Source organism: Cygnus atratus, chromosome 24, assembly GCF_013377495.2.
Source record: "Cygnus atratus isolate AKBS03 ecotype Queensland, Australia chromosome 24, CAtr_DNAZoo_HiC_assembly, whole genome shotgun sequence".
Lineage (NCBI taxonomy): Eukaryota > Metazoa > Chordata > Aves > Anseriformes > Anatidae > Cygnus > Cygnus atratus.
The window spans coordinates 1,950,044-1,974,149 of NC_066385.1; the positions used below are offsets into that span (position 1 = coordinate 1,950,044).

A 24,106-nucleotide genomic window follows, 5' to 3' on the forward strand; every position below is an offset into this window, starting at 1 on the left:
TTAATAAGGGTGTGGCTGGGGGGGGAGGTTGAGCTTTAAGCTGCATCAGTTAAGTATCTGTATTACCGATGCTAACAGAGCTGTATACAAGAGATATCCGAACTGCCGATATTCTCTATATACCTGTATATAGATCCAGATAGTCCCAAGCCTAGGTGACAAAGATGCCCTTGTTATGGCACAAGACAGGAATACTTTACCCTGTTCTCACGCACTCAAAAGTTTTGGTGCAAAGACGGCAGTAGAAATGGCCAACATGGGAATCTCACAAAATGGTTTACAACAGCGCTGAGATGCACGCGCCGTTTATACTGGCACAGCTCCGAGAGAGGGACAGGCTCGCTGCAAGGTCACTCCCCTGCCACCTCGTCACTGACCAGTTGGTCCTGGAACTCCCACTCCCTGGTTCTTGCAACAGTGGCAGTACCTGAGTCCTGAACCTGGAAGTGAGGCTTGAAAATTAATGTTACTGCGGTGGGGGGTACACCGAGTCTGAAAGTATAGATCCAAAAAAAACCTGGATCTCAGAAGCGTTTAAAGTCCAGATCTGTAATTTGTTTCTTGAGCAAACTACAAAAACTTGCTTAAAAAGACTTCCTCTGGCCTGCTGGGAATTGGGAGTAGCATATTTTTAAGGACTACGCATCAACTCACACCATGTTCCAGACGAGAAAAAAAAAAAGTCTCTGCATATATCTGAATTTCTGTTCCTGCAGTCTTTATCAGGTGGACTCCGCAGGCTGCTCTAAGTTCACCGGTGTCTGTCTGTCCTGTGCTTTCAGTTTCAGGCACCACAGCTCTCCAGCTGCCTTTCCCCCTGCCAGATTTCCACATTTTCTCAGGGGTTTCTATTTGTCCATGTCACTAGCATTTGCAGTGGACGCAGGGCAACACCAGCCCTGGATATGCTGCGGCCGGCTCTAACCTCCTCAGCTTCACGGGCAGTACCGAGCGGCTAACGCCTCAAGGATCTAGAGCAAAATAACTTTGTGCCACCTTTGCAGTAACAAAGTTCAGTTCAGGGGCATGTTCTCTGGGTGCTCTTACACGGAGAGGAACACGGGGCTCCAGCAGAGCCAGCACAGGCCGAGCAGGGGTGCAGGTGGATCCTTCCCGCTGGCAGTTTCGCTGGCCCCCCTCCCCAGCAAGCCTGCCCCGACCATGCTTAAAGCCTGCTCCAGCCTTCGGTAGCGTTATTCTCTGGTTTCCAAAGGAAAAGAACCTGGCTGCTAATCCTGATGCCAGTGACGACTCTTCGCCTACAGGGAGGCATATGTGATAGCTTGTCTGCTAAAAACTGAGCCAACACAGTGTGATTCAGACCTTAAGCTTTCCAAGGAAGAGAGCTATTTCTGAGTTAAGCACATCTCTTCAGCTCCCCACACAAACAATCTTTATCCAGTGCAAATGGTGCATAGTATGTGTCCACCAGCAGCCGAGGGTTTTGCATTTGCGCGTACAACTCAAACGCTTCTTATACATTGAGGAGGGCTCTCAAACACAGCGAAGCTTCTGCGATAGGAAGGACGATGGGAATCGTGGGAAGAGACACAAACCAAACAGCTCAGGTGCCTGGGGGAGTCAGCCAGGAGCTGGGTCCATGCTTTTCTCCAGCTTTTTTGCCAGGGCCTTCTGCTGCGGGTACCAAGCATGCTTTCAAATGTCAGGTTTAAGGGCAGGTTATACTTCGGTAAACATCTGGCAGTATCTGCGTCCTTATGCTCCTCACTGGCACAGGACGTTATTTTCTCTTTTCAATGACAAAGAAAAACATGACTTCCCTTGACATTACCTAGAGCAGCTGGAACTGCAGTGGCGGGGAAACACCATGTTCCTGAACTGACTATACAAATCACAACAATAACCTCCCTGTGACTTCGTTCAAGACCTGCAATCAATACTTTATATTCCGAGGTGATGCTTATGTACAGAAGTTAGGAACAGAAAATTACTTTCCTGGTTTCAGCTGCCTTGGTGGGGAATATTTTAATGTAGTTAGTGCTGTCATGTGCTGTTCAAACAAGCTGTGTATAGCTAAAGCCGATGAGTTTTCAGTGCTGCACTTTCCTACCGCTCTCCCATGACCCAGGTCACGAAGTGCCAGGCTTTTCTTCCCTGGTGCGAGTTTGCCCAATTTCACCTCATCGTTCCTCGTGAAATCTGAAATCCTCAATAGCATTCAGTGGTTCAGTACTTTCAGTACTGTGCCCCCTGAACAGGCTGTGGCTTTGCCTAGGAACTCTCATGAAAGCAAAGGTGGAAAAAAACTGAGTGGCTCCAGGCAAGTTGAAGCAATTTCAGATTTGCAGACAGGAAGCTGATTAGAAATTGTAGCCCTAATGGCTTGTGCTCCTAGAATGGTCACTGAGCTAGAACTGTTCCCTTCGGTTAGCTTATGGGAAAGTAATTCAAAAGAATAGCAAGTAAGTACTACCTTTCACTTAACAGCCTGAAACAAAGTTCTGGGATAAAACAAAAAAAAAAAAAAAAAAAAGTCTTGCAAGTAAATCCTCATTCTGTTAGTGGTATTGAACTGTTAAGAATCTACAAGTTGCTCCAAGAGATCTGCAAATTAAAGGTTTCTTGCATTTTTTTTAGCTTACTTCATTAGACCGAAGCACAGAACAAGTAGATCAGTATGGCAGAAGCATAAAACGAAGGCTGGTACAGCCCACCACGACAGCCGATGTGCCTGGCTCAGTCCTAGCGTTGAGCTCTCCAGCCCTCAAACTGAGGTCAGCTGCACCAAACCACCAGTGCGATGCCCACACTGACCGCCAGACCACGCCTCAGCACTATTTAGGAGAACCCTGGTTCTCCCAAAACCCTGCCAGGAGCCAGCTCCAAAGCTCACCCCAGCCACACACGAGCACAGCTCAGCGAGGGCCCCTGCGAAGAGGAAGGGCAGAGGTGCACCTCTTGGGCCTGATCGCAAACCACGTTTCGGCCATCACTGATGCTGCTGGCAGCTGGCCTGCCCTAAATAATCTGGGAAAGAGCTGCATATATTAAACAGGCAAGCATTAAAATGGCCTTCCCCCACCCCAAACTCTTCAACACTCAGGCTATTTAAAAAAAGGATCAGAACGATGGGCAGCTCGTTGTCCGTTCCGCACAGTTAGACAAATCCAGCGAGCGCTCTGCCATCACCATTAACGGGACTGGAAATCAGTGCCCCAAATGCAGGCAGGCCTGGCTGCCCCCCTGCTCACACAGGCTGCGTGCCCAAAGGCCTTTTTACCCCCAACATGCTGTAGTTCAGGGTCCAAACTCCTCTTTTTTTGTTGGTGGTGGGGCACAGATAGCACAAGGTTTGTAGACTCGGAGTGCCCCGGTCTTTACTTTACCATTTAGACTGCAATTTTAAGGCTGCAATAGCATGGACTAAAGGAACAGACTACATTCACTCAGGAATGTGATCTGGAATTTTTATTCTGTTCCTAATGAAGGATAAAAAGTCTCCGTTGTGCTCTAAGCTCACAGGGGAAGCGCGTGTTGGTGCTGCCCCGAACAGCAGTAGCATCTCCAGGGCCATCTTGCAGTCACAAGCACCAAACCCACGAAGCGCCGCAGCAGCTACCCTACCTTTCCTCAGCCTCGGTCAGCGCTGCTGCAGCTACAGAAAGCACTGCACGCTACCGATGAGCTCAGACTGCAAGTCAGGGCACATTTGTCCATACCTGACCTACGCAATACCGCGCAGTAACAGAGCAGCACAACAAACAGATGCAGTTACACGCTCCCCCGAGCTGAGGAAGCTTTTTTGAAACCTTAGAAGTTCACTCACTTCAATTCCCCTTACAGGTCACCACTTGCACTGTCACACCCCTCTGTCCTGCACCTGGCCCTGGTCTGACTCATTCCTCGACTGGGGGATGATGCATCGAGCCTCTCTGCCTCGGATCTGCATGCGAAATGGGAGCATTTCCTCCAGGGGAGACCGGAGGCCGATGAACCACGAGTTTCATTCCGGCTTTTCAAAACGGAGGAGAAAAATTATGATGCGCACAGGGTCACGCAGAGGGCTTTGCTTACTGTAGAAGCCCCAGAAAGTGCCTTAATATACAAGCTGTGGGCTGTGAAAATCAGGTCTGCAGCACCTAGGCTTGTATGGTTCGTGCAGACTAGATTAAAGGTCAGCAGCTAGGGAGGAGGTTCCCTTTCATAGGGGAGGCAGGGCTTTCTTCCCTTTTTTGACTTGTCTGGAGGGTATGAAGCAGTGTGAAGTCCATGAAAGGCTTTGAGATGCTCCTCAGAAAGAAGCTATAGAACAGTACTGCTGCTAAAATGTGTCTGAAAAGGAGAAAAAAACCAGAATGATAGGACTGCACTTTCTCTGCTATTACTTACCAAAAACTCTAGAACACTTTGGCAAGGCCAACTGTAGCTGACAGTGTGTGCCTGTCACTGCACACCTGTGTCCCCACATGTACATGTTCAACACACGCAGCAAATGCTTGAGACAAGCTTTATTTTTTTGCATGCATGCACATTAATAGCTGAGCACTGCCTGTCACGTGGCCCTGAGCTGCTCTCTTTTTCTCCTTCCTTCTGCATGCTGCCTGCCCCAGCATGCCACTAGGTTTGGAAAGAATATGCTGTCACGGCTGTATCCCTCGTGAAAGGTGTATCCCGCAGTTCAGCAGCAAGGGCTGACACCTTCTGGCTGCTCAGAGGGAAGGGGAGCTTGCTAAGGCAGAGCATGATCTGCAGGTAGCCTGCAGGAGAGGCATCATCATCATCGTAATCATGCTGAAAGGAAATCTGTTTTTAATCAAACTATAAATAATGAATGAGCCATTGGTCTTCAACTGCTGCACGATATTTCTGGAAAGATTACTCTGCTCTGGAGGGTGGGGGGGCAGGTGCTCAGACCCAGTTCATCAGAGGCACTCAGTGGCTCTCCAGGCCTTGCACCTCCAGGGCAGCTTGCATTTTCAGCAGCACAAACATAACTGACATTTCCAGCAACTTCTCTGAAAACCTTAATAAAGATTCCTGTTTACTGTTAAGGCACATGGTCAATACTAAGAAAAAAATACAAAGCAACCCTCACTTGGAGCCTGTTTCCAAAGGATGCTGCTGGGGTACTTTATCTGTGCCGCAACTAACCTCTAGCCAGCAGTAACTCTCAGTCCAGCTTTTCAGTAGTAAATCTTTATGCTGATAATATACGATGCCTCATAAATAACTGTGCCAGCAAGATGAACACTGGGGAGGGAACCTGCTTTCCACTTATCTTTCACCCTGCTGCCCTAGTTAATGGATTTAGAAACTCCAGTAAATACCCAGACAGCAATCTAGTGCAGTTCTCCCCCTCCCCTTCTTGGAAGGACGTGCTCTGTTCCCTGAGCTTTCCTCTGCTGTCTGTGGGTGTGCATTAGACGTAGGCACTGAAGCAGATTCTTGGATCCGGTTACAAAACCGATGCAAGGAGTTGCCAAAAACCCAGGGCATCGATAAGTAAAACTCTCAACTCCGCTTCTGCCCAACTTCATTCCGTTTCGCACCAGCTTCTGCATCAGCACAGGTTACACTCGGTGGCCAGGGTCTGATAGTTCCCGAATTACACGTGTGTAGTTGTTCACATGCCTGAAGACACCCCACATGCTCCCACACACTTGCTGCAGGTTAGCCACCACGGCTGCGCCATGCTACGGGTGCTGCTCACACCTATTCCCTTCCCAATAACCATCAGCCACTCATTTTCACACTCTCCTACCTCCCTGGCAACTTTTGTTGAACCATTTGCAGTTATATTTCTAACTGCTCCCTTTTTAGGCTTCGTTCTGGCCCACAGCTCAAAGTTGTTTCCATGTTATTTTCATTAAAAGTTATTTTGTGCTCGCAGGATTTAGAACTTCTCACAAAAATCTGCATCTCCTTGCTTATTAAAAGCATGCTATTTACAAGCCATGGGATAAAGCTGACAAAGTGCCACCGTGATAGTCAATTTCCTTCCCCTGTCACAAAAACACCCAACTTTTGTTTATCTACCTGTCCTCTCTGATGGCACAGAGGTCAGTAAGTGACAGAAAGCCAGAACACTCTGCCTTAGAACGGGGGTTGTAGCCTGGGTGTAACCGCAGTAACAAAAAATTGCTCCTGTACGACACAAACTTTTTATTCCTCCTCCCAGACCAGTAGCATCCTCTACATTACAAAGTCAGACCTTTTTCTGCCCCTAGCTGCTAAGAGCTTCGCTTTACCTGGCTAGCAAAGGAAATTGCACTCACTGCCGCAGCAGTGGGCTCCTTCATCACACGTCTCATTGCTCCTATATCAGCCTAAACTATTCACGAGATGCCAAAAAACGTGTCAATAAAATAACTATCCTGAAGTTCACTGTCTCACTTTCTAATAAAATGAAATAAATTAATTTTTCTCTAGGTACAGTGGAGATGGAGGATTTGCTCTTTCAACCTGCAGCCATGCACAAGATCTGTCTTCCTCTGGAAGCTGGTTTCACATGGTGGCTTAGATTTTCCCACTTTGTATCTAGCACCATTTGAAATCAGTGTTCTAGGAGCAAGAATTACAGCGTGGGAGGAGATCAAGCAGCTGCTAACTTCACTGACAGCCTATACTCCTTAAAACAGCACTTTTTCCAATCATTAATTTTTTGACACCCATCCATTTTGTAACATCATCTGATTTCTAGACACTATACAATCACTGTATGCACCCTCTCAAGCTAGGGCCACAACAGGAAAGTCTTCCTTCAAATGTATTTTACTTAATAAACGATGGCTATGAGTTAAAGTTGTCCAGAGTAAAGTCATCCGAAGGTTGCACGGAAACCAACGTAGTACTTCTTGCATGTCGAGAGGCAAGGAGTGCATTCCCTTTACTATACAATCGCTAGGACCCCAACAAGTAATTTACTTAGAGCAAACGTACTTTCGCTGTGTGCTTGGGGATCTTCCCGCCACAGCGTTATCATTCCACAGCTTCCAGAGACTTGCTCTGCAACCACAGAAACTCCCTCTGACAGTTTGATCTGGGCAGTTAACAGACCCAATGTGACTTCAGGAATCGTGCCAAAGTCGCACCGATGCACACAGAATCCACTCCTTTTCCTAATTTTTTTTTTTTTTTGAAGCTTACTGTTGTTGCCTTCCAGCAATGTTTTGGTAGACCTGTATAACTTTGCATCCAAACCACTAAACCAAAGCTGAACTATTTTTGCCCGACCCCACCTGCACAGACATGCTCATATACACAAAAGGATGGTCGCTGTGTGGATGAAGCACGTGGTCAGACCACTGAATAGTCTTCTTTAAAGAATGCGTAGCTGTCATCTACAAGAGGATTCTTCTCTGAGCCAGGAAAATGTCTCTTACACAGGCTGACCGATTTCTCTTGGTGTTCAGAGTCTCAGTTTTTGTCTAGCACCATTTGAAATCGGTTATGATGTAGGGGGAAAAGCAACAATAATGGAAAACTTCATTCCCCCCGCCCCCAGAGTCCTTATAAATAAAGGCCATCCGAAGTATGATCGTGCTTCACAAACACGTATGTTATGCTCTTCTGTTCTCTGACCTGAAGTTACACCTACAGGCCGAACCACCCGCACAAAAGGAGGACAGTCAGCATCCCGTTCAGCTAGGATGGATGCTTAAAGAGAAAACGAAGCATCTGTTCAAACACCTAACAAAGATTCTTCAACTCAAGCAAGCCAGGGCCCTTCCGTGACAGCACTGCCACCTGCCCTTCCGACCAGTTATATTCCTTGTGCTCTTTGTTTGCCTTAACCTGTTATCTACTCAGACTTTTTCTTCTTTTAAATAAACTTGTGTGCTACTTGGTATTGGGCTCTGTCTCAGGTAGACAGATTACGTGCTTCCCTGCTGGACGATATCCAGTTGCTTCAAGTGTCGCTTCAGTCCCCAGCTTCACACCCACCACACTGCACGAACCATGCTCAAAGGCGAGCATTTACCGATTGTAGTACCACTGAGAAGCCTGCCAACCACCACCACGCAGCTGCATTTACCAGTAGATGGCAACGCAACGCCTTTGTTACACCCGGCCTGTTTGTTAGCACAAAGTCCATGTGCTCACAGTGCCACGTGCCTTGGTATTACCAGTTCGATTCTAGAACAATTCACGTTTTAGAAAGAGATATATAACTCACGACAATCAGGACAAAATCATTTCTAGTATCGATGTCAAAGTTGCCCAGTAGCTGCCTATCCTCCTACCCATGCTCACAGGACTCCCTAAACTTTATATATAGTTTCTAAAGCTGTACAGTCTGTGTACTGTCATCGCTTGCAGTCCGTACCAACTAATTTGAGAACCACAAATTAAAAGATACAGCATATTATTTTACTAGTCCATTCTCTGAAAGTTTATGCCTTCACAAGGCAGCTGACTACACATTTCTTTGCAAAGAAAATTAAGCTCATTTCAAGGGTGAACCTCACACAACTCAAAATAATCACATTCTACTTAACATTTTACTTAAAAACACCCAAGCAATATTTCCCTAAAGATTACAGCTGTCACGCCCTGGACAAAAGTGCCAGGGCACTTCACGGGCTTTGCTCCTGACGTAGGGTTACATCAGAACAACCACACGATAAGCTGCCTCTTCTCCATCAAGTTTGGTAAAAATTGATGTTCACGAGTGAACACTTAGGTTTTGGAGGTTCTAGGAAACCCTCTACGCTTCCAAAAGAGGATCAAAAGACCACGAACTGCTCAGGAAATTAATGCACATTCTCTACACTATGCATCCAGGTGTTTTAAGTAGTTTTCCACACAAAGTGCAAACTTCGATCTCAACAGTTACCACCTAATGCAAATTTGGTACGTGAAAAGTTATCTTCAAGAAAAAAATGGAAAGCAGCTGTGTACCACATGATGAATGAAAGACAAACACGGCTAAAAACACAGTATTTTTATTTGCAATATTACAAACCATCACTAGTCTTTACATTGGGGAAAATATAAAAATAAAGCCACCTTTTACAGTTATTTCACTTTAGCGATAAGTGCGTTGCAGCATATTTTAATATCGGAGATGCCACACATAAGCTGTCTAACAACCGACACGCTCAATTCCCAATATATTAGAATATCAGAGTAATTACAAACAATTATCGAACTAGGTATCAGCTATTCAAACGACTACGAACAACAAGTACTTCTGTGCAGCCAAAAGCCCTCTTTAAATAACCCAACGCTGTTATGAACTCTAACAATACAACGGCTGGGATTGTCCCAAAGTGCCTAAGAAACCCTAAATAGTTTGATGATGTTGAGACAATCCGTTCACCACAGGGGACAGCAGTGCCAATCTACCACAGACGAGAACAGCTTAAATGCTGCCTCAGCCATCTTAAGTGAGGCAATTTGTTTTTTTCTGGGGAAACTGGTTCTTACAAGCTGCCTCTATGTTGACAGCAAACTCGGAGATTCACAAAGCCAAAACCTGCCCTAATTTAGCTTTTGGTTTTAATAACAAACAGAAATAGCTAGTAGGCATTTAAAGTAACAGCTATCAGTGCATGTCTGAGCCTCAGTTCAAGGTGAATTCTGTGATGGGAGCTCCTGGAGTCACCATCTCGACCAAAAACTTTCATAGCATGGCTGGCTACCTGAAGACAGACCACGTCTTCCCACATCGCCAACATACCCGTTCCTTCGCTCCTGCAACTAAGGTGGCTTGGTCTTCCCTTACCGTGAAAAGGGAAGGGAGTCAGACAGGGACAGGCTCACGTCTCAGATACCCACACCACCTGCATGCATTACAGAGCTTGACTCAGCATAGTAGTCTGTGTACAGAGATTTGAAATGCTGTATGTGGAATGTTATTTCAAATAATAATTTAAAAAAAAGGAAGCTAAACCCATACAGCACCCCTTCTATCCTAACAAGCAACATAATTAGCTCGGAAACAGACACCAAGCCTCAAAATAAAAAAAAAATAAAATAAAAAAATCAAGCATCCCAATGATCTTAGAGGATGGCTACCACAGATTTCAAAGCATTTTATGGTTAGGCACCTTCTGTCAACAGGCCAACGAATTCAGAATCAGGGGATGCTCTGCTATGGAATTCAAATTTCCTTCAGTTTTCCATTGCAACAAGTCCATTATGGTGTTTCTGGGACTAAGCCAAGGAGCCAGGAATACATATGGCTTTTTTCCTTCTTAAAGGCAATAGAAAAGCTATAAAACCGATTCAAAGGCACATTTTAATTCATTAGATATACAGAAACCAGCTTGGGCAAACAAAAAAATAGCATATACAAGATCTAAACTGTGATCATTTCAAACGGACACAGCCTTAAACGGTACTTATCTCTTAAGGAAATAATTAAAACATTTCAGAATACAATAAACATCATTTATACCCCCTCAACTGTGAAAATGAATGAGAAGCACATGAGAATTTTAGTGAGCAGAACTAACATTGCATAGTCTTCCGTACGGAAAGAGGAGCACTGAAGGCAGCAGGCAGCAGCAGCCGGTACTGTGACAGTCCTGCTCGCAGTACTCCCGCCGACACAGGCACTGGTGCATGCTACACGAAGCGCCTTTAAGTCCATTTCACATGCACAGAAAAGATGATACGAGTGACCCACAAAGGACAGCAAGGATGGATATTCTGATTTTTTTTTAATCCTATTAATGATCTCATACTACAGTTAATCAGTAGTATAAAACACAGTACAAGAGAGATTTATCTACAGGAAGTTAATGCACTCATTCTCCGTTTCTGATAGGCACATTCAACTGCAAATTCCCCTCCCACCCTCAGAAAGGGTCATTCATGCTTTACAGCTCGTATATTTGGCAGTACATGGAGTGCTGTCACTCTTCCTACAAACAAAAAAACAAATCAGAGAGTTTACATTTAAATAGTTCTTACATTTATTCTGAAAGCACAGCCTTAGTTTTATTAAATCGACATGTAAAATCATGAAACTAAATCATTTGTCCTCTTCTTACTAAGCAACTAACAAACTATGAGATTTTTGCTTCAGTTTCAGCCCCTAGACTACTAAGAATGACCTGAAGACTAGAAAAGCATTTGATCCAAATGGATCCTTTCAAGTGATGAACAGACCATGCCCAAGTATTATCAGGAACTTAGAACAGGTACAGGATTCCTAACTCATTTGGAAGCTGCGTCACATGCAGCCCTTACGTTATTTTATGCACAGTATGATGGTTAGTATGTATTTTATAACCAGAAGCCAAGTATTAGTGAGAATTTTGATTCTGTAGCCTGCTAATGTACAATATTTAAACATGAGGGTTAAAATTTATAGCCACATCCACAACTAGTTATACCCATATGCATGTATTTTCACATTCTTGAGCGACTCATCTCTTCTTTTACAGAAAAAAAACAACAACACAACTCAACCAAAAGCAACAAACCTCTGCACTATTACTTGAGGTCTCCAAGGAGTTGTAGATAGAGGAAGAAAAACTTGGGAGCTAACAGCGTGTACACATACCAGCTGGTATGTCAGAACATTTTCTCCTATTGTCATGAACAAAAGTAAAGACTGGAAATTAGAACTCTTGATTCCTTTTTTCTCTCTACAAAAATAAGGCCGACTAACCCAGAAAACTAATCTCATCTCTATTATGTACGTCTTATTTCATAGGTAAATATAGCATTTATTTGTGTGCACCATCTCAAACTTATGACAAATACTCAAAAGTCACTTGGTCTTTAAAAAGAATAATAAAAAAAAGGCCATTCATTTGAGAAGACCTTCACATTAAAAGAGATACACTTTTTCAATCATTACCTTCTCAGAATTTGTGCAATGGAAAAAAATCAACACAAAGACACAAGTTTATAAAGCCACTTGTAGTGCAAATTCTGGCCATTAATATAGTAATGTCAAAACGCCAATAATTAACAGTCAAATTAATCTCTCCTGGCTTAAATCTGTCCTACTGTAACAAGGTTTAAAGAGTCAGATTTTTAAAAGAGCTAATTTGGACTCCAGACAAGTACAATTCCAACTATCATCAAATGCACCTGACTACTGGACTAAGCACTAGTTTAAAACATGAGAGAAAACTCAATTCCAAACAAGCAACTATATTTTGGCACTTTACAGGCCCACAGAACTCTAAATTTGAAAAAGAAATTACCTTTTTATAAAAGGACTAAAAAAATCTTTTGCATTTTTTTTTTAAAGAAAGCTGAAAATGCAGATGTACGAATCACCAGTTCTGAAAAGCACGTAATCTGGTTTCCTCTGAAGGGATGCATCCTATCTTTATAATTCCAGTGTCCGTGTGCTGTGTTAAAGGTGGTTTCCAGTTCCAGACTTCTAATTATAGGGAATTATACTATTAGTTAACAGAAGTAATGCACTGTTGTAGCCCATTTCACATTACCGAAACAGGCACAACGTTCCACTGAGTCCGTACATGGCTTCTATCACACAGAAAAACGTTACTCATTCTTTGAAGACAACCCAAAATTAAGATTTGTGATACATGATCACTGGAAGCTACCATTTATGGCACCGAATGACAGTTCTTCCAGTAACACATCTTCTCACAAAATGAACGAACAATTATAACCTTTCCTATAGGAAAGTGAGGCATACTGGATTCCATGCTTCCCCTGAAATTGAGTAAACTGTAAAAAAGACACTTAAGCTTAATGCAAATGTCCAAATGAAACGGAAAGCATATACCTTTTAAGATTCAATTAATTCATTTGTTCAGTTTCTTCCATCTCAGCTGGCACATTAGTTTTTAAAATACATGTTTCCTTGCAATTCTCATCAACTGTATACGAGCTGAACAGCAGAAGGGGAAAAAGGTCTAATTGAATATATCCTATAAAACTGGCAGACTGGACACACAAGCGACAGAGGGTGAGAAAAGATTTGTGCTGTAGTTTGAAGACAAACCCAGTCAGTATGAGGTACTAGAAGCACAATGGGTCAGAAAGGCTCGACTACGTCAGGAATCCAGAAAACTAAGTAGTGAGATCTAGGCCTTAGTAAAAGGAGGTCAGGTCGGGCTTTCAGACAAGAATGCGATTTAATAGTCAGATGCTCACAGTGATGAAGCTTAAGGAAAGCACTAGGTGTAGTAAGATGTTTCATGTCGCAGGATTTTCAAGAATACAACATTCTGTCATTTTTGATGATCCCTTCTTTCTCCACACTGAGAAGTCTTTCCATACATGAAGAACACAAAGCGCTGCCCTAATACTCTTAACTCCCACTCGGACTATCCGGGTTGCAAATTATCCAAGCCATGGGTGGTGAAAAGCACTTACTCAAAAGCACTGCGTTACTCAGCAGCGCGCAGGTACGCAGCCTCTGCCACTGTGCTTACAGGGCGCCACTGTGGCCCTTGTAAAGATACCACATTGCCTACGTGGAAGACACTAAGGCTAAAACCTTGCTGGATGTAAGCTAGCTTCAGGGTTCTCCCAAGTAGTACCGTGTGTACTTTACTATGAACATGAACTGCAGGAATATTTCCGCTGGTGTGCTTTATTATGAGCATCCCTTCCTTCATCTCACTTACCCCAAAAATCTTTTAACAAGATCTGCTGGAATTTAAGTCAGTTCAGATGAGATGCATATAGTATGCGTACCACCTAACTTGCTCTGTATTTTCAGTATTTTGCCTGTTACAAACTATTCCTCCACTTTTTTTCGAAGAAGGTAAGGTAAGAAACCACTACAAGAAGCAATGCATAGTGAGGCATTTAAATCTCCTGCCAACCCCCTATGAAAAAGCATACATTAACAACTAGATGCTTTGAAGATGAAGTTCAAAATGCCCTGCGTTTCCCTAAAAACAAAAGAATACTACTATTTATGCATTTGACATTTTACAGTTGATTTTACAAGTCTGTAATGTAGGGATACCAATCATTGCTGCTGCAGAAGGAAAAACTGAAGTGGATCTACACGTTATACATTCCAGTTGCAAAGCCAGCTATTTGCTTTTTCAAACAGTACAGGAGGACCATTTTAGGTCAATTTCGTGTGCTTTTTTTCATTGCAATTAAGCCCGTGTTATTTTAAGGTATTTCTGATCCGAAACACAGTGGTTGTCCAGGTCCCATCACTACCACTGCTACTTCTGTAGAAGCAAGGAAGCCCCTTAGCTCACCTACAAGGCTTCCAAGCTCACTTCAACTCCTCTGGCTCTTAAAGCCTACAGAGACCTTCTCTAGTGATGCCAGATGCTTATTCAGTCAAGAAAATAAAGCAGGTGAAGCCCACCCAAGCCAATACTACTACTGTTTTTAAGAGAAAGTGGCATGTTTTAGAGCAGATGCAAAATTACTTTCTTGGTAAGTGTACCTATGTTAAATATAAACCCAAGCACAGTTTTTCCTTCCCTAAAAATAGCACAAGTGTTAATTAGCAGCTTATTTGAATAACAGATACAAAAACAAAGTCAAATATGTTGTTAGGCGCTTTAGCTTCCCATCAGCTGCTAAGCTTATGTATAAACATTAGGCATTTGAAAAAGAAAAGGCAGATAAAGCTCAAGAAACTTAAATATGTTAGCACTGCTTTTGCTCAGTCACAGAAATTGGCAATAAAAAAAAAAGCAGGCTTACTCACCCTCCTTGTGAAAAGAACTTCTTATAGACCCAGAAGGCTGCCAGGAACACCAGAACTACTGTAATCACTTGAGGAAGAATTAAAAAAAAAAAAAAAAAAAAACAAAACTTTAGAGTGACAGTCACTATCTCACAAAAAAAACGACAGCCTCAAAAATTAGCACTGTCTTCACCTAGAGTCCTGTACAACACCCTCTCCTTACAACACTTAAAATTTGCATGACTTATTTCACATATGTATTTGATGCTTTACTCAAGACTCTTCAAGGTAGATCCACTCAAGAACAGTGATCACCACGATGGCAAAACACCACCAGTTCAGGAATATTAAAACAGATGTCACAACATCCTAACGCTACTTTTTAGAAAAAGTTTATAAGGAATCAGTGGTAGAAAACCACAGTTGTAAAAATGTGCTTAGAAAAGTGGATAACAAACACAAGGACAGAAAGATGGCGTAAGCACTTCAGTTCACTGGCACAGTTATTTATCTGTTCATGCTTTCAGTACACCCAAATGTTGAAGAGTTTATGAAAGTGACAAAGTTGTGGAATGCTGCCTTTGAAATCTAATTACATATATGAAAAAAAATTTCACATAAAGCTGATTTATAATTGCTAAGTAATCTTAACCTTTCTTGAATTCTGCAACTTCAGTAGACATTTCTAAAATTTTAAACACTAAAATAATTTTAAAATAACCAAGCCTTCAAAATCATTTAACATTACTCTAGTCACAAGTGAAGATGAGAATATCAATTCCACATAAAGAATAAAATTCACATTGAATATCGTTCAGGTTTTAGATGATACTTACCACAGATGATGGCGATAACATAGGCACCTAAAAACAAAACAAATAAGCGTTATGAGGAACACATCTTGTTGAAGATGTTATACAAATGTTATATGTTATACAAATATTTATTAGGGTATTTCAAACAGGTCAAGCATTTTTGCCAAGACAAGCCTTGCAGCAGGTCTGTTTACACGGCAACTTCTATTTATTTTAAAATATTCCTATTCTTAAATGGACTTTTACCGAAACCTTGTTTTCTTATGTCAAAATAAAGATGGAAGTTTGCATTAAATGATTTCTCCTGAATATAAAAGTCTGTTCCCAAGAAGTAAATTTTCTGTTACATATACTTTTATTCTATGAGAAATTCTTGCAGTTCATACTTACTTAAGTGGCAGGCTGGGACTTCAGGACTCCATTTGCCTTCTCCCTTATACACAATACGATCTGTACCGTGTAACGTGTAGCCTGCGTAACATTCAATTGTAATAGAATCCCCTGGAGAATATTCAGGTTTTTGTCCATAAATTATTCTCCCATGACTAATGACTGGAGAGGAATCAGAATGTACAGGCTTACCTGAAAAAAAAAGAAAAAAAAAATCAAGAATAGAGCTGGTACATGAAACAGGTCAATGATGTTGCCAACAAAAAGCCCCTACATTTGGGTAATTTTAAGAAGCTCAGTCAATCCTCAAGATATTTTATATGGAAAGGCCACCTGCTTCCTAGAAGCTGCAGATACTTTTGCTAATGGACATGCTTCAGACACATTACCAGAAATACACATCCCAGTTCCATCAGGACAAACTGCTGCATCCAAGTAACAACCTCTCTGTTTATAGTATGTGATCACATGATGCAGAGTGAAATGAGCATGAAGTCTGTCATCAAAGGAAGAATCTTCAAAAAACACTCCCAGTACAGACCTTTCAAACAGGCTTTTGAATTTTGTCAATTTCTATACACAAGCTAAGACTAAACTAGGACTCCGACTAGGCACAGAACTCTCCTCACCTGCTCAGATCACAGCCCAGGACACTCACCACCTATTAACAGAACCAGCTGTGCCCAGCTGGGCATGCTGACAGGTACCTGACTTTCAGGGGCTGCTCACTGTTACATCAGACATTTGGAACTTGTCCATCCTTGATTTTACTAATTATGAATTCTACTTACATGCACAGTTTTGTACAGAGCTCCATGTATTTTGTCCTTGACACACTACTGTAATCTCTTCAGCACCATCAGGAAAAGCACAGTGAGGATTGCACCTTAACCGAACAGACTCTCCACTTCTGTATTCAGATTGCAGCGGAAACACTTGTCCGTGTGAGATCTTCGGGGCACCACATCTATCTTCAGTAACTAATACAAATATTAATTAGTAACTAATACTGAAATACACACAGTAGCTAGTACTGAAATTTAAAAGCGTAGTGATTAACACACTTTAAATGTTTTATAATTCATTAACTCACTCAGTATATATGAATTGCCTTTGTACGAGAAAATAAATTAGCGTATCTGAATTGTTAACACTTCTGGCATACCTTCACAATTTTAAATGCAAATTTTCCTTTAGAAGACTCAAAAAGAAACATCACTTTAGGTATTTCTTAGGGTAGTATGACCATGATATAGTAGCTGAGAAATCTGTATTTGTTGGTTAATTATTTTTGTAAGAATCATTCCCAGGTGCCTTGTCAGACTCGCTCATTATACAACACTCAAGCACACCCTTTGCCGAAGTGGTTCTCATTCTTGAGAGCTCATTACTAGAATATACATGTAGGAAATCCCCTCACTATACTCTGTGGCAACATTCCCCCTCCCTCTGGCACAGAGGAAGGAGCAAGGTTGTAGAAAATGCTCTGCCATGTCCCATGCAAATGAATCCTAAAAATAATTGCCTGTCAAAAATCTAACAACATACTGCACACCATACAAGGTGCCTGGAAAGCAAGAGTTGAAGAGCTGGATGAGAGAACACATTCAGACGTGATGATTTTGATTACTCTAGAAGGATATTACGAACTCCCTCATTGTTCATAACCCTTGTATTTTCCACCACGATTCAGGAACACACCTCTTCCTGTATTTCCGGATGAAATCACTTGAACAAATAGCATGATGCTGTAACTATGTGGTAGCATCACAGGTATGCCCATGCTGCAACTTCTATACGCAAATCTGCGATTCAATTCATTCTCACCCAAAAATTGTTAAGAACCATGTGTGAACACCTAAAACAGCGTCCATACAGGAGGCTCAATGTCATCTTCCTTAGCTTATGATTTCCAACTACAGTACAATGACTTGAAATTTTAGCTAAGACTTACAACATTCTCAACTTACAAGAAAAGTTGGATTGCTATGTAAAGACTTACTTTTTTCACAAGTTGGTGTCGGCGGATACCAGGTGTTATTTTCTTGACAAGTAATTACATCCTCTCCGATCATGAAATAGCCTGGATCACATTCAAACATAACCGAGTGCCCATAGCTATACAGAGGTCCAAATCCAGTTACTTTTTTTCCATTTTGAACTTTTGGGTTTTCACATTTAACCACTGAAATAGGAAAGAGGAAAACCAGCTCTGAAACATTTGTTAACGGTATCAGTCACAGCTAGTCCTAACCCAGCTTCCACATTCTTGCTCTTTACACATTCTTTTATCAGATACTCAGGCTTTATGGTCTGAGTTCTTCACTTTATCCTCGTCACTTCACTTTATCCTCGTCACTTGTACCAACTGCATACAAACTGATGGGTTTTCCCTTTTTTTTAAAAAGGGTTTTATCTTAAGTTCTAAGCCATTTTGTGTCATAATCAATCAATATCCACAATGTAGTTTATCTGACCTCCATTGGAACTACATCAATTTGTAGCAGCAGAAGATGGAAGTTCGTCCTTTTCTATAAGAAATACCATTCGCATCCTCACTCAATTCCAAAAAAAGATACTGAAGCTCTAGAGTCAGACAGGCTATAATAAAGAAATATATTTTAAAGCTAACAACCTTTACATTGTGGAGGTGGTCCACTCCAAACTCCATTTAAGTCTCCATCAAGCGTGCAGAAAATAGAAGGTGTACCAACCAGCGAGTAGGGATCTTCACCTTTCGGTGCATCATTGCACTTATAGGTTACTGTTGTTTGATAAACATACTCAGCTGCTTCGGTGAAGTACCCGTTGGCTATACTTGGTGGTGGTTCACAAGGAACTCCTAGAAATAAATCATACATTTTAGCTGACAGAATGTTGCTGTTACCTTGTTCATCTAAGAAGAAAGGAGCTTTGACTGTCAAATCATTTCACTTAAAACGTGACGTAGAGCTAAGACGAGTGACAGTTATAACTGACAGTTATTCATGGTCATTTATTACAGGGAACCTCAATTTCAGGAAGGTTGACTTTAACTAATGTGAACTTACTAGCACAGTAACTGATTATTTTTCAGTGGCAATTCCTCAGGTACATCCCCAGTAGTTCAAAAAAATATATAAATAAGCTGTCCTATTTTATCATCATTTCTTACACTGGAAACTGTACTGCACAGGTGCTTTAAAATAAGCTATTACCACCTGAATACAAACTTAAATATGGTTATAAATTTACTTACGTTCACAGAAAGGAACAACTCCATCCCAGTCAACAGCTTGATTTTTAACTACACAGGTAATTTCACTATTTCCACGTATTCTGAACCTAGACAGGTAAAAACATTTAAAAGAGGTAAAACGTAAGAAAACTCATTTCGCAAGGAAGCAGCTAGAAACTTTGCTTACATAATTCTGTAATTCTGACTATGGGGACATGACATACCACACTTTTGTCATAACGAAAACGGTATCTTAAAAGATTCTATTTTGCTAACAGTCTCAACTTTGAAAGTGAGAGAGAAGCAAATGAGACGTCATTAAAGAAACGGATGGAAACCCTTCCATGTACTCTCTAGTACTAAACTAATACCTTCAAGTTACTAACGCTAAAGAAATAAACTGTAAAAGGAAAGGAAGAAAAAATCCTCGCAAGAGGTTAGTACTTTTGAGTTCATTTGCTATATGCAGACAGGTGGGTTGTTATTCAATATAATAAAGTGCAATGAACGTATGTTTGCTCCCTGTGCCACAGGAACTTTAAAAAAGGTTGTTAGTGGTTAACACTGTAGTTTTCACTAAAAACCTTAAGCCTCGGTTGATGCAAACAGCAAGTAAAGCCAGGGGATCAAATTTAGCTGTGATTTTATTTGCCCCACGTATAATTCAGGAGATTTTTCAAGTCAGAACTGGAATGAAACCTACATAGGAAAGTTTGGTTCTGGTTCAATCCTGGTCTAAACAGAAAATAAAAAAAAAAAAAAAAAGAGAAATGAAAACTTCACCAAAACACTTACCCTTTGTGACAAGAAAAGGTAGCTTTTGAACCAAACGTAAGATCTGTCACATGAACAATACCATTTTCTAATTCTCCTGGATGAGTACATCTTTTCGCTGGGGAGAAGGGGGAAAAAAAAAGATAAATCTACATCTTTGTAGTTCTATACAATGACTAAGTCTTTGTCATATGCTGTCCTTAAAATCACTAGTATTTTTCAAGCTTCATTTTAAATTGTACAGAATATTGATTCTCACTTGAAAACAACTGAAATTGTCAAATAACAAAGAGGAAAAGCAAGAGTTTATGCACGTGTCACCTGCACAGAACTCCTCTGTTTGCGACCACCTTAAGTCTTCACCACACGTTCGAGTTAACGACTTCCCAGGGATTCTCATATACCCGGGGCGACAGACATACGCCACCGTGGTTCCAACGGGAAAGCTCTGCATTGTGCTGAAATTCTCCGTGAGCTCCGCGTACTGCAGTCTTTCTGGAGGCATACACCCTTCTGTCAGAACACAAGGAAAGAAAAAGCAACATGGAGATTTATCAACAAGAAGAGAGACAAGTCGAGGGCAGGCTAGTATGGTAGGTTTAAGGATGCATCAATAAATAAAAGCAACAAAGTTCTTAAAAGCCAGAGCTATTTATTTATTTAGATTTCAGGTTTTCAATTCGTATTTAGGGCACATCCAACGCCCAACTCTACGCTAGCACTGGTTAATCCACCATTTGTTTGCTTGCGTTGCTCTTTAGCACTCCCCCTAGGCAACGCATTGCTTCCTAGTGGCTATTTTTTGTGTTTGCCTCATTCTTGCGGTTAGATAGGCGACTTAACCCCCTGCGTGCTCACGCGGAGCAGAACACCCGTGTGCGTTGCTGTTGGGAAACCAAAGGGGCGGAAAGAACAAAGGTGGCAGCTTTCCTTCCCCAGGACAAAAGGCCGCTGCCGCAGCCCAGACCCGCAGCGCCCCGGACAAAAACCTTTGTGCTCTATCGTACTTACGGCGGGGAGACCCACCGAGCTACAAAATAATGTTAAACAACAAAACCACCGCCACCGCCCCCCGTAAGGTAACCCCCAGCTCAGGGGCTGAGCCAGCACCCACCGGTACCGGGGCCACGCTGCGTTTCGCGGTCCGGGCTCGCCCCCCGCCGCCCCCAGCCCTCCGGCCGTCCCTCCCCTCAGCTCCTCTCGCCCTGCAGCGCCGTGAGGCGAAAGGGAGAGGCGAGGAACTATCCCCAGGACCCCCCCCGGAGCTCCCCCCGGTTCTCCTCAGCGCTCCCCCAGTTCCCCGCAGCGAGGCCGCTCCCCCCTCCATGGCGTCTCAGAGAGAGGGCTGAGGGAGAAAGCGCCCGTTCCTCACCCTCCGCCCGCGCCTCGCCGAGGAGCACCACCATCACCACCACCACCAGCAGCAGCCTGAAGCCGGCCAGGCAGACCGACACCGTCCCCATGCCCGCAGCCCCGTCAGCGCCCGCTCCGCGCCTCTGCCTCAGGAGACGCAGCGCGGGGCTGGCGGCGCATGCGCCTTGCGCGGCCTCCGCTCCCCGCAGCGCGGCGGGCGGGGGGCGGCCGCCATGTCGGGGCCGGGCCCGGCCCGACCCTCCCCGGGAAGGGCGGCGCCGCTGCCCGGCCTGAGGGGAGAGGGGCCCCCGGGGCGCCGCCCTGCCTTTCCGGCCCAGAGGAGAGGCTTCAAAGCGTGCTCAGCGCTGACAAAGAAACTGAAGATAAGCGCTCCTGTGGGCGGATTTTTTTTTTTTTTTTTCCCCCATGAAAAATAAGCCGCGGGTGGGGCCGAAGAGAACAGTAATAAGCCAAGATCTGTTGAGATGGGGGGCAAAAGGAGGGACAAAACCTAAAGCAGTTGTCCTGTGTTCACGTTTTATTAGGTTAAGCGTTTGTAGAGGAACACCACGCGTGAGCGTTCCTGGAGTAAAATAGAGAGCAGCCTCTGCTGAGGCTGAGTAACCACGCTGCAGGCATGGGCACAGCTACCGCTAACAAAGGAAATCTTCGGGCCAACAAATCCTGACTGCACACGTACAGGAGTGCTTCTGTGGATCTTGCTTAGCTCAGGGTTTGCAAATAGAGAAGGAAATAATCTTCCTGAGATGCAGTGAGGGAGAGAAGTCCCTCTGATGAGCTTCTGTACTGTGCACAGCTTGAGCTTTGTTAGGCCCTTGGAGTGGTTAGTGGGAGCAGAAGGAGCGTGAGCTTTGATTCTGTGGTAAAGTGCCTTTTTCCACGCAGAATTTCGGTCTTGACACAAGCAGTGTTTCTGTGCAACCTGCTGCTGCTTGAGGAAGAACGTCTCCGGTGCCTTATTAGAGGCAGCACAGGTCACCAGTCTAGGAAGAAGACAACATAATGGTGTTAAAATTAGATTTTCCCTGGCTTTATACTAATGTCTAGAGATTATGTCATCACTTAGGAAGGGAGGAGGGCATACTCTTCTGGGTAATACTTTATTTCAAAGAGGAAATCATCTCAAACCAGCCTTTACAAAAGGAAAAAAGAAGAAAAAGAAAGAAGGAAAGAAAGAAAGAAAGAAGACACCTAAGTTTACAGATGCCATTTTGTAGTCAAAATGATTAGTAGTAGTAGATGTAGTCAAAATGATAAGTAAAACTGGCATTGCAGTAAATGCAAAAACAAGCCAAAATAAATAAACAAAAAAGACAAAAGGCCCAGTTCAGAGTCCTTTCCTTATTCTAGTGCTGTTATGGCAGTTGCTTAGAGAGCAAACTGTCCTATAATTCTTACAAAGAAAAGCAAGTTTATGTAAGAAGTAAGGCATAGATTGAAAGCCTGACCAATGAACACCATTTATTCAGATTACGGAAAAGGAAATGCACACATCAAGGACAGTGTCTGGAACATTATTTGGATTTAGTTCTCCAGATTTCAGGGGAAATATGTGAAATTTAAGATACGTGTTACATGGTGTTAGCAAGAATAGCATGTTTAAAGAAACAGTATGTTTAAAACACTGTCTCTTTTATATATTCAGCAAAGGAAAGCATCTTACCAGAAGTCTGAGGGAAGAAAATTTTCTACTTGAATGATTATTCTGGGACAACTTAAATTTGCAACTGTAGCTGATATTGTATGTAATTAAAAAAAAAAAAAAAAAAAAAACACCATACCTGCTATGCAAGACATGAGCATTTCTTTTCAGTTATCTGGTCCAGAGCCGTTTTGTAGTTGTAGTTTTCGTATGTATGATAAAAGCTACATGAAGAAGAACAGGACACAGTAAACTAAGTCAGTTTGTAAAGACCACTCAGGTTCCCCCTAAGAAAGAGCCTTGGAAGTGAAACAACACAACCACACAATTCCAGGTTGATGTGCCTTGTACAGTTTGCAACTCTGAGCTCAAGACACAAAATTAAAAGATCCAGTCACACTCTGGAACATAATTCAAGCATTTTTACTGCATAGGAGTCACACCTGGGCAAGAAAGATCCAGCAGACTGCCTTACCCTTCCTTCTGCTTAGAAATAATTTTCCAGATAATGCCTGCACCCAGGAGAAGCAGGACTGCCGCAGCTGCGACTCCTGAGAGGGAAGAGCACGTGTTATTTTCACTGTGTGTTTTAAAACATATCAGCACAACAGACATAATAAGGCATATCTTCAAGTACATAGAGGAAAATAGTGCCCCTGAGGCCTCAGTGAGAAGCTAAAGATCTGGCCACAAAAATGTTTCCAAGCTGCTTACCTAGGCCTACTGAACCAGACTTGCGTGAAGCTGAAGGGAAGAGAGAAACAAAAATCAGTAAACTATTCTAAAATAAAAGGCAACGTATCTCAACAGTAGCTAATCACTTCATTAATATGGCTTTTGCTGCCAAGGCCTACAATACAGAATTTCTTAAAAAACATATAATTATATACTTTTTTTCATACAGAAAGACATTTGCATGTTTAAAAGGGAGATCGACGATAATGATAATCTTACCCAGAAAAGAGGAGTCTCGAATTGTGCAGAAAGACTGAGGAACAGGGCCCTGCTACAAATGACTACTTACTGTTTTCTATTTCCCTGGTCAAATCAGATTTAAACAGACCTAAGAGGCCCTGGGAGCAGGTCACACAGACAGTTAGGGTAGAAGAATGACACTATTGTTAGAAATCATCTTTTTCTTGTTATGGGGGATCTAAAGCTCATGGAATTTGCTTCTATTCTCACCTGAAGGGTTCATCAACATACTGCAAAAAATGAATTGATTTAGACCTTGTCCTGACTAGTAGCCAAGCATTTTAAGCTTTTAAGAATAGAACAAAGGCTGAATAAATTCACTTGCATTTTTCTGCTTATTCTCTGCTTCATTTACT

The 24,106-nt window shown here is 42.6% G+C and overlaps 2 protein-coding genes across 2 annotated transcripts in view; both read right to left on the minus strand.

Moving 5' to 3' along the window:
* Window positions 1-8,890: 8,890 nt before the first annotated feature.
* On the minus strand, window positions 8,891-21,381 carry LOC118255424 (membrane cofactor protein-like). The gene is made up of 11 exons (XM_035561601.2): window positions 21,132-21,381; window positions 20,081-20,272; window positions 19,781-19,877; window positions 19,007-19,092; window positions 18,404-18,610; window positions 17,771-17,953; window positions 16,560-16,748; window positions 15,769-15,960; window positions 15,400-15,426; window positions 14,585-14,651; window positions 8,891-10,832 (listed from the first exon to the last, which is right to left on the minus strand). Exons 1-11 carry the CDS (start codon window positions 21,220-21,222, stop codon window positions 10,781-10,783), a joined length of 1,383 nt encoding a protein of 460 aa, XP_035417494.1. The 5' UTR covers window positions 21,223-21,381; the 3' UTR covers window positions 8,891-10,780.
* Window positions 21,382-21,638: 257 nt separating this feature from the next.
* Window positions 21,639-24,106, minus strand: part of CR1 (complement C3b/C4b receptor 1 (Knops blood group)) — a 67,386-nt gene continuing 64,918 nt past the window's right edge. The window contains 4 exon segments of the mRNA XM_050715262.1: window positions 21,639-22,116; window positions 22,915-22,999; window positions 23,251-23,326; window positions 23,490-23,519. Of these exon segments, the coding sequence (XP_050571219.1) occupies window positions 22,918-22,999; window positions 23,251-23,326; window positions 23,490-23,519 (188 nt within the window). The 3' untranslated portion in view covers window positions 21,639-22,116; window positions 22,915-22,917.

Coding starts and splice junctions, on each gene's coding strand:
- LOC118255424 (XM_035561601.2), bottom strand. CDS start 21,222: ATGGGGACGGTGTCGGTCTGCCTGGCCGGCTTCAGGCTGCTGCTGGTG. Junction 18,611..19,006: donor AGTTGTTCCTTTCTGTGAAC/GTAAGTAAATTT, acceptor ATTTATTTCTAG/GAGTTCCTTGTGAACCACCA. Junction 10,833..14,584: donor AAGTTCTTTTCACAAGGAGG/GTGAGTAAGCCT, acceptor TTTTGTTTGTAG/GAAGAGTGACAGCACTCCAT.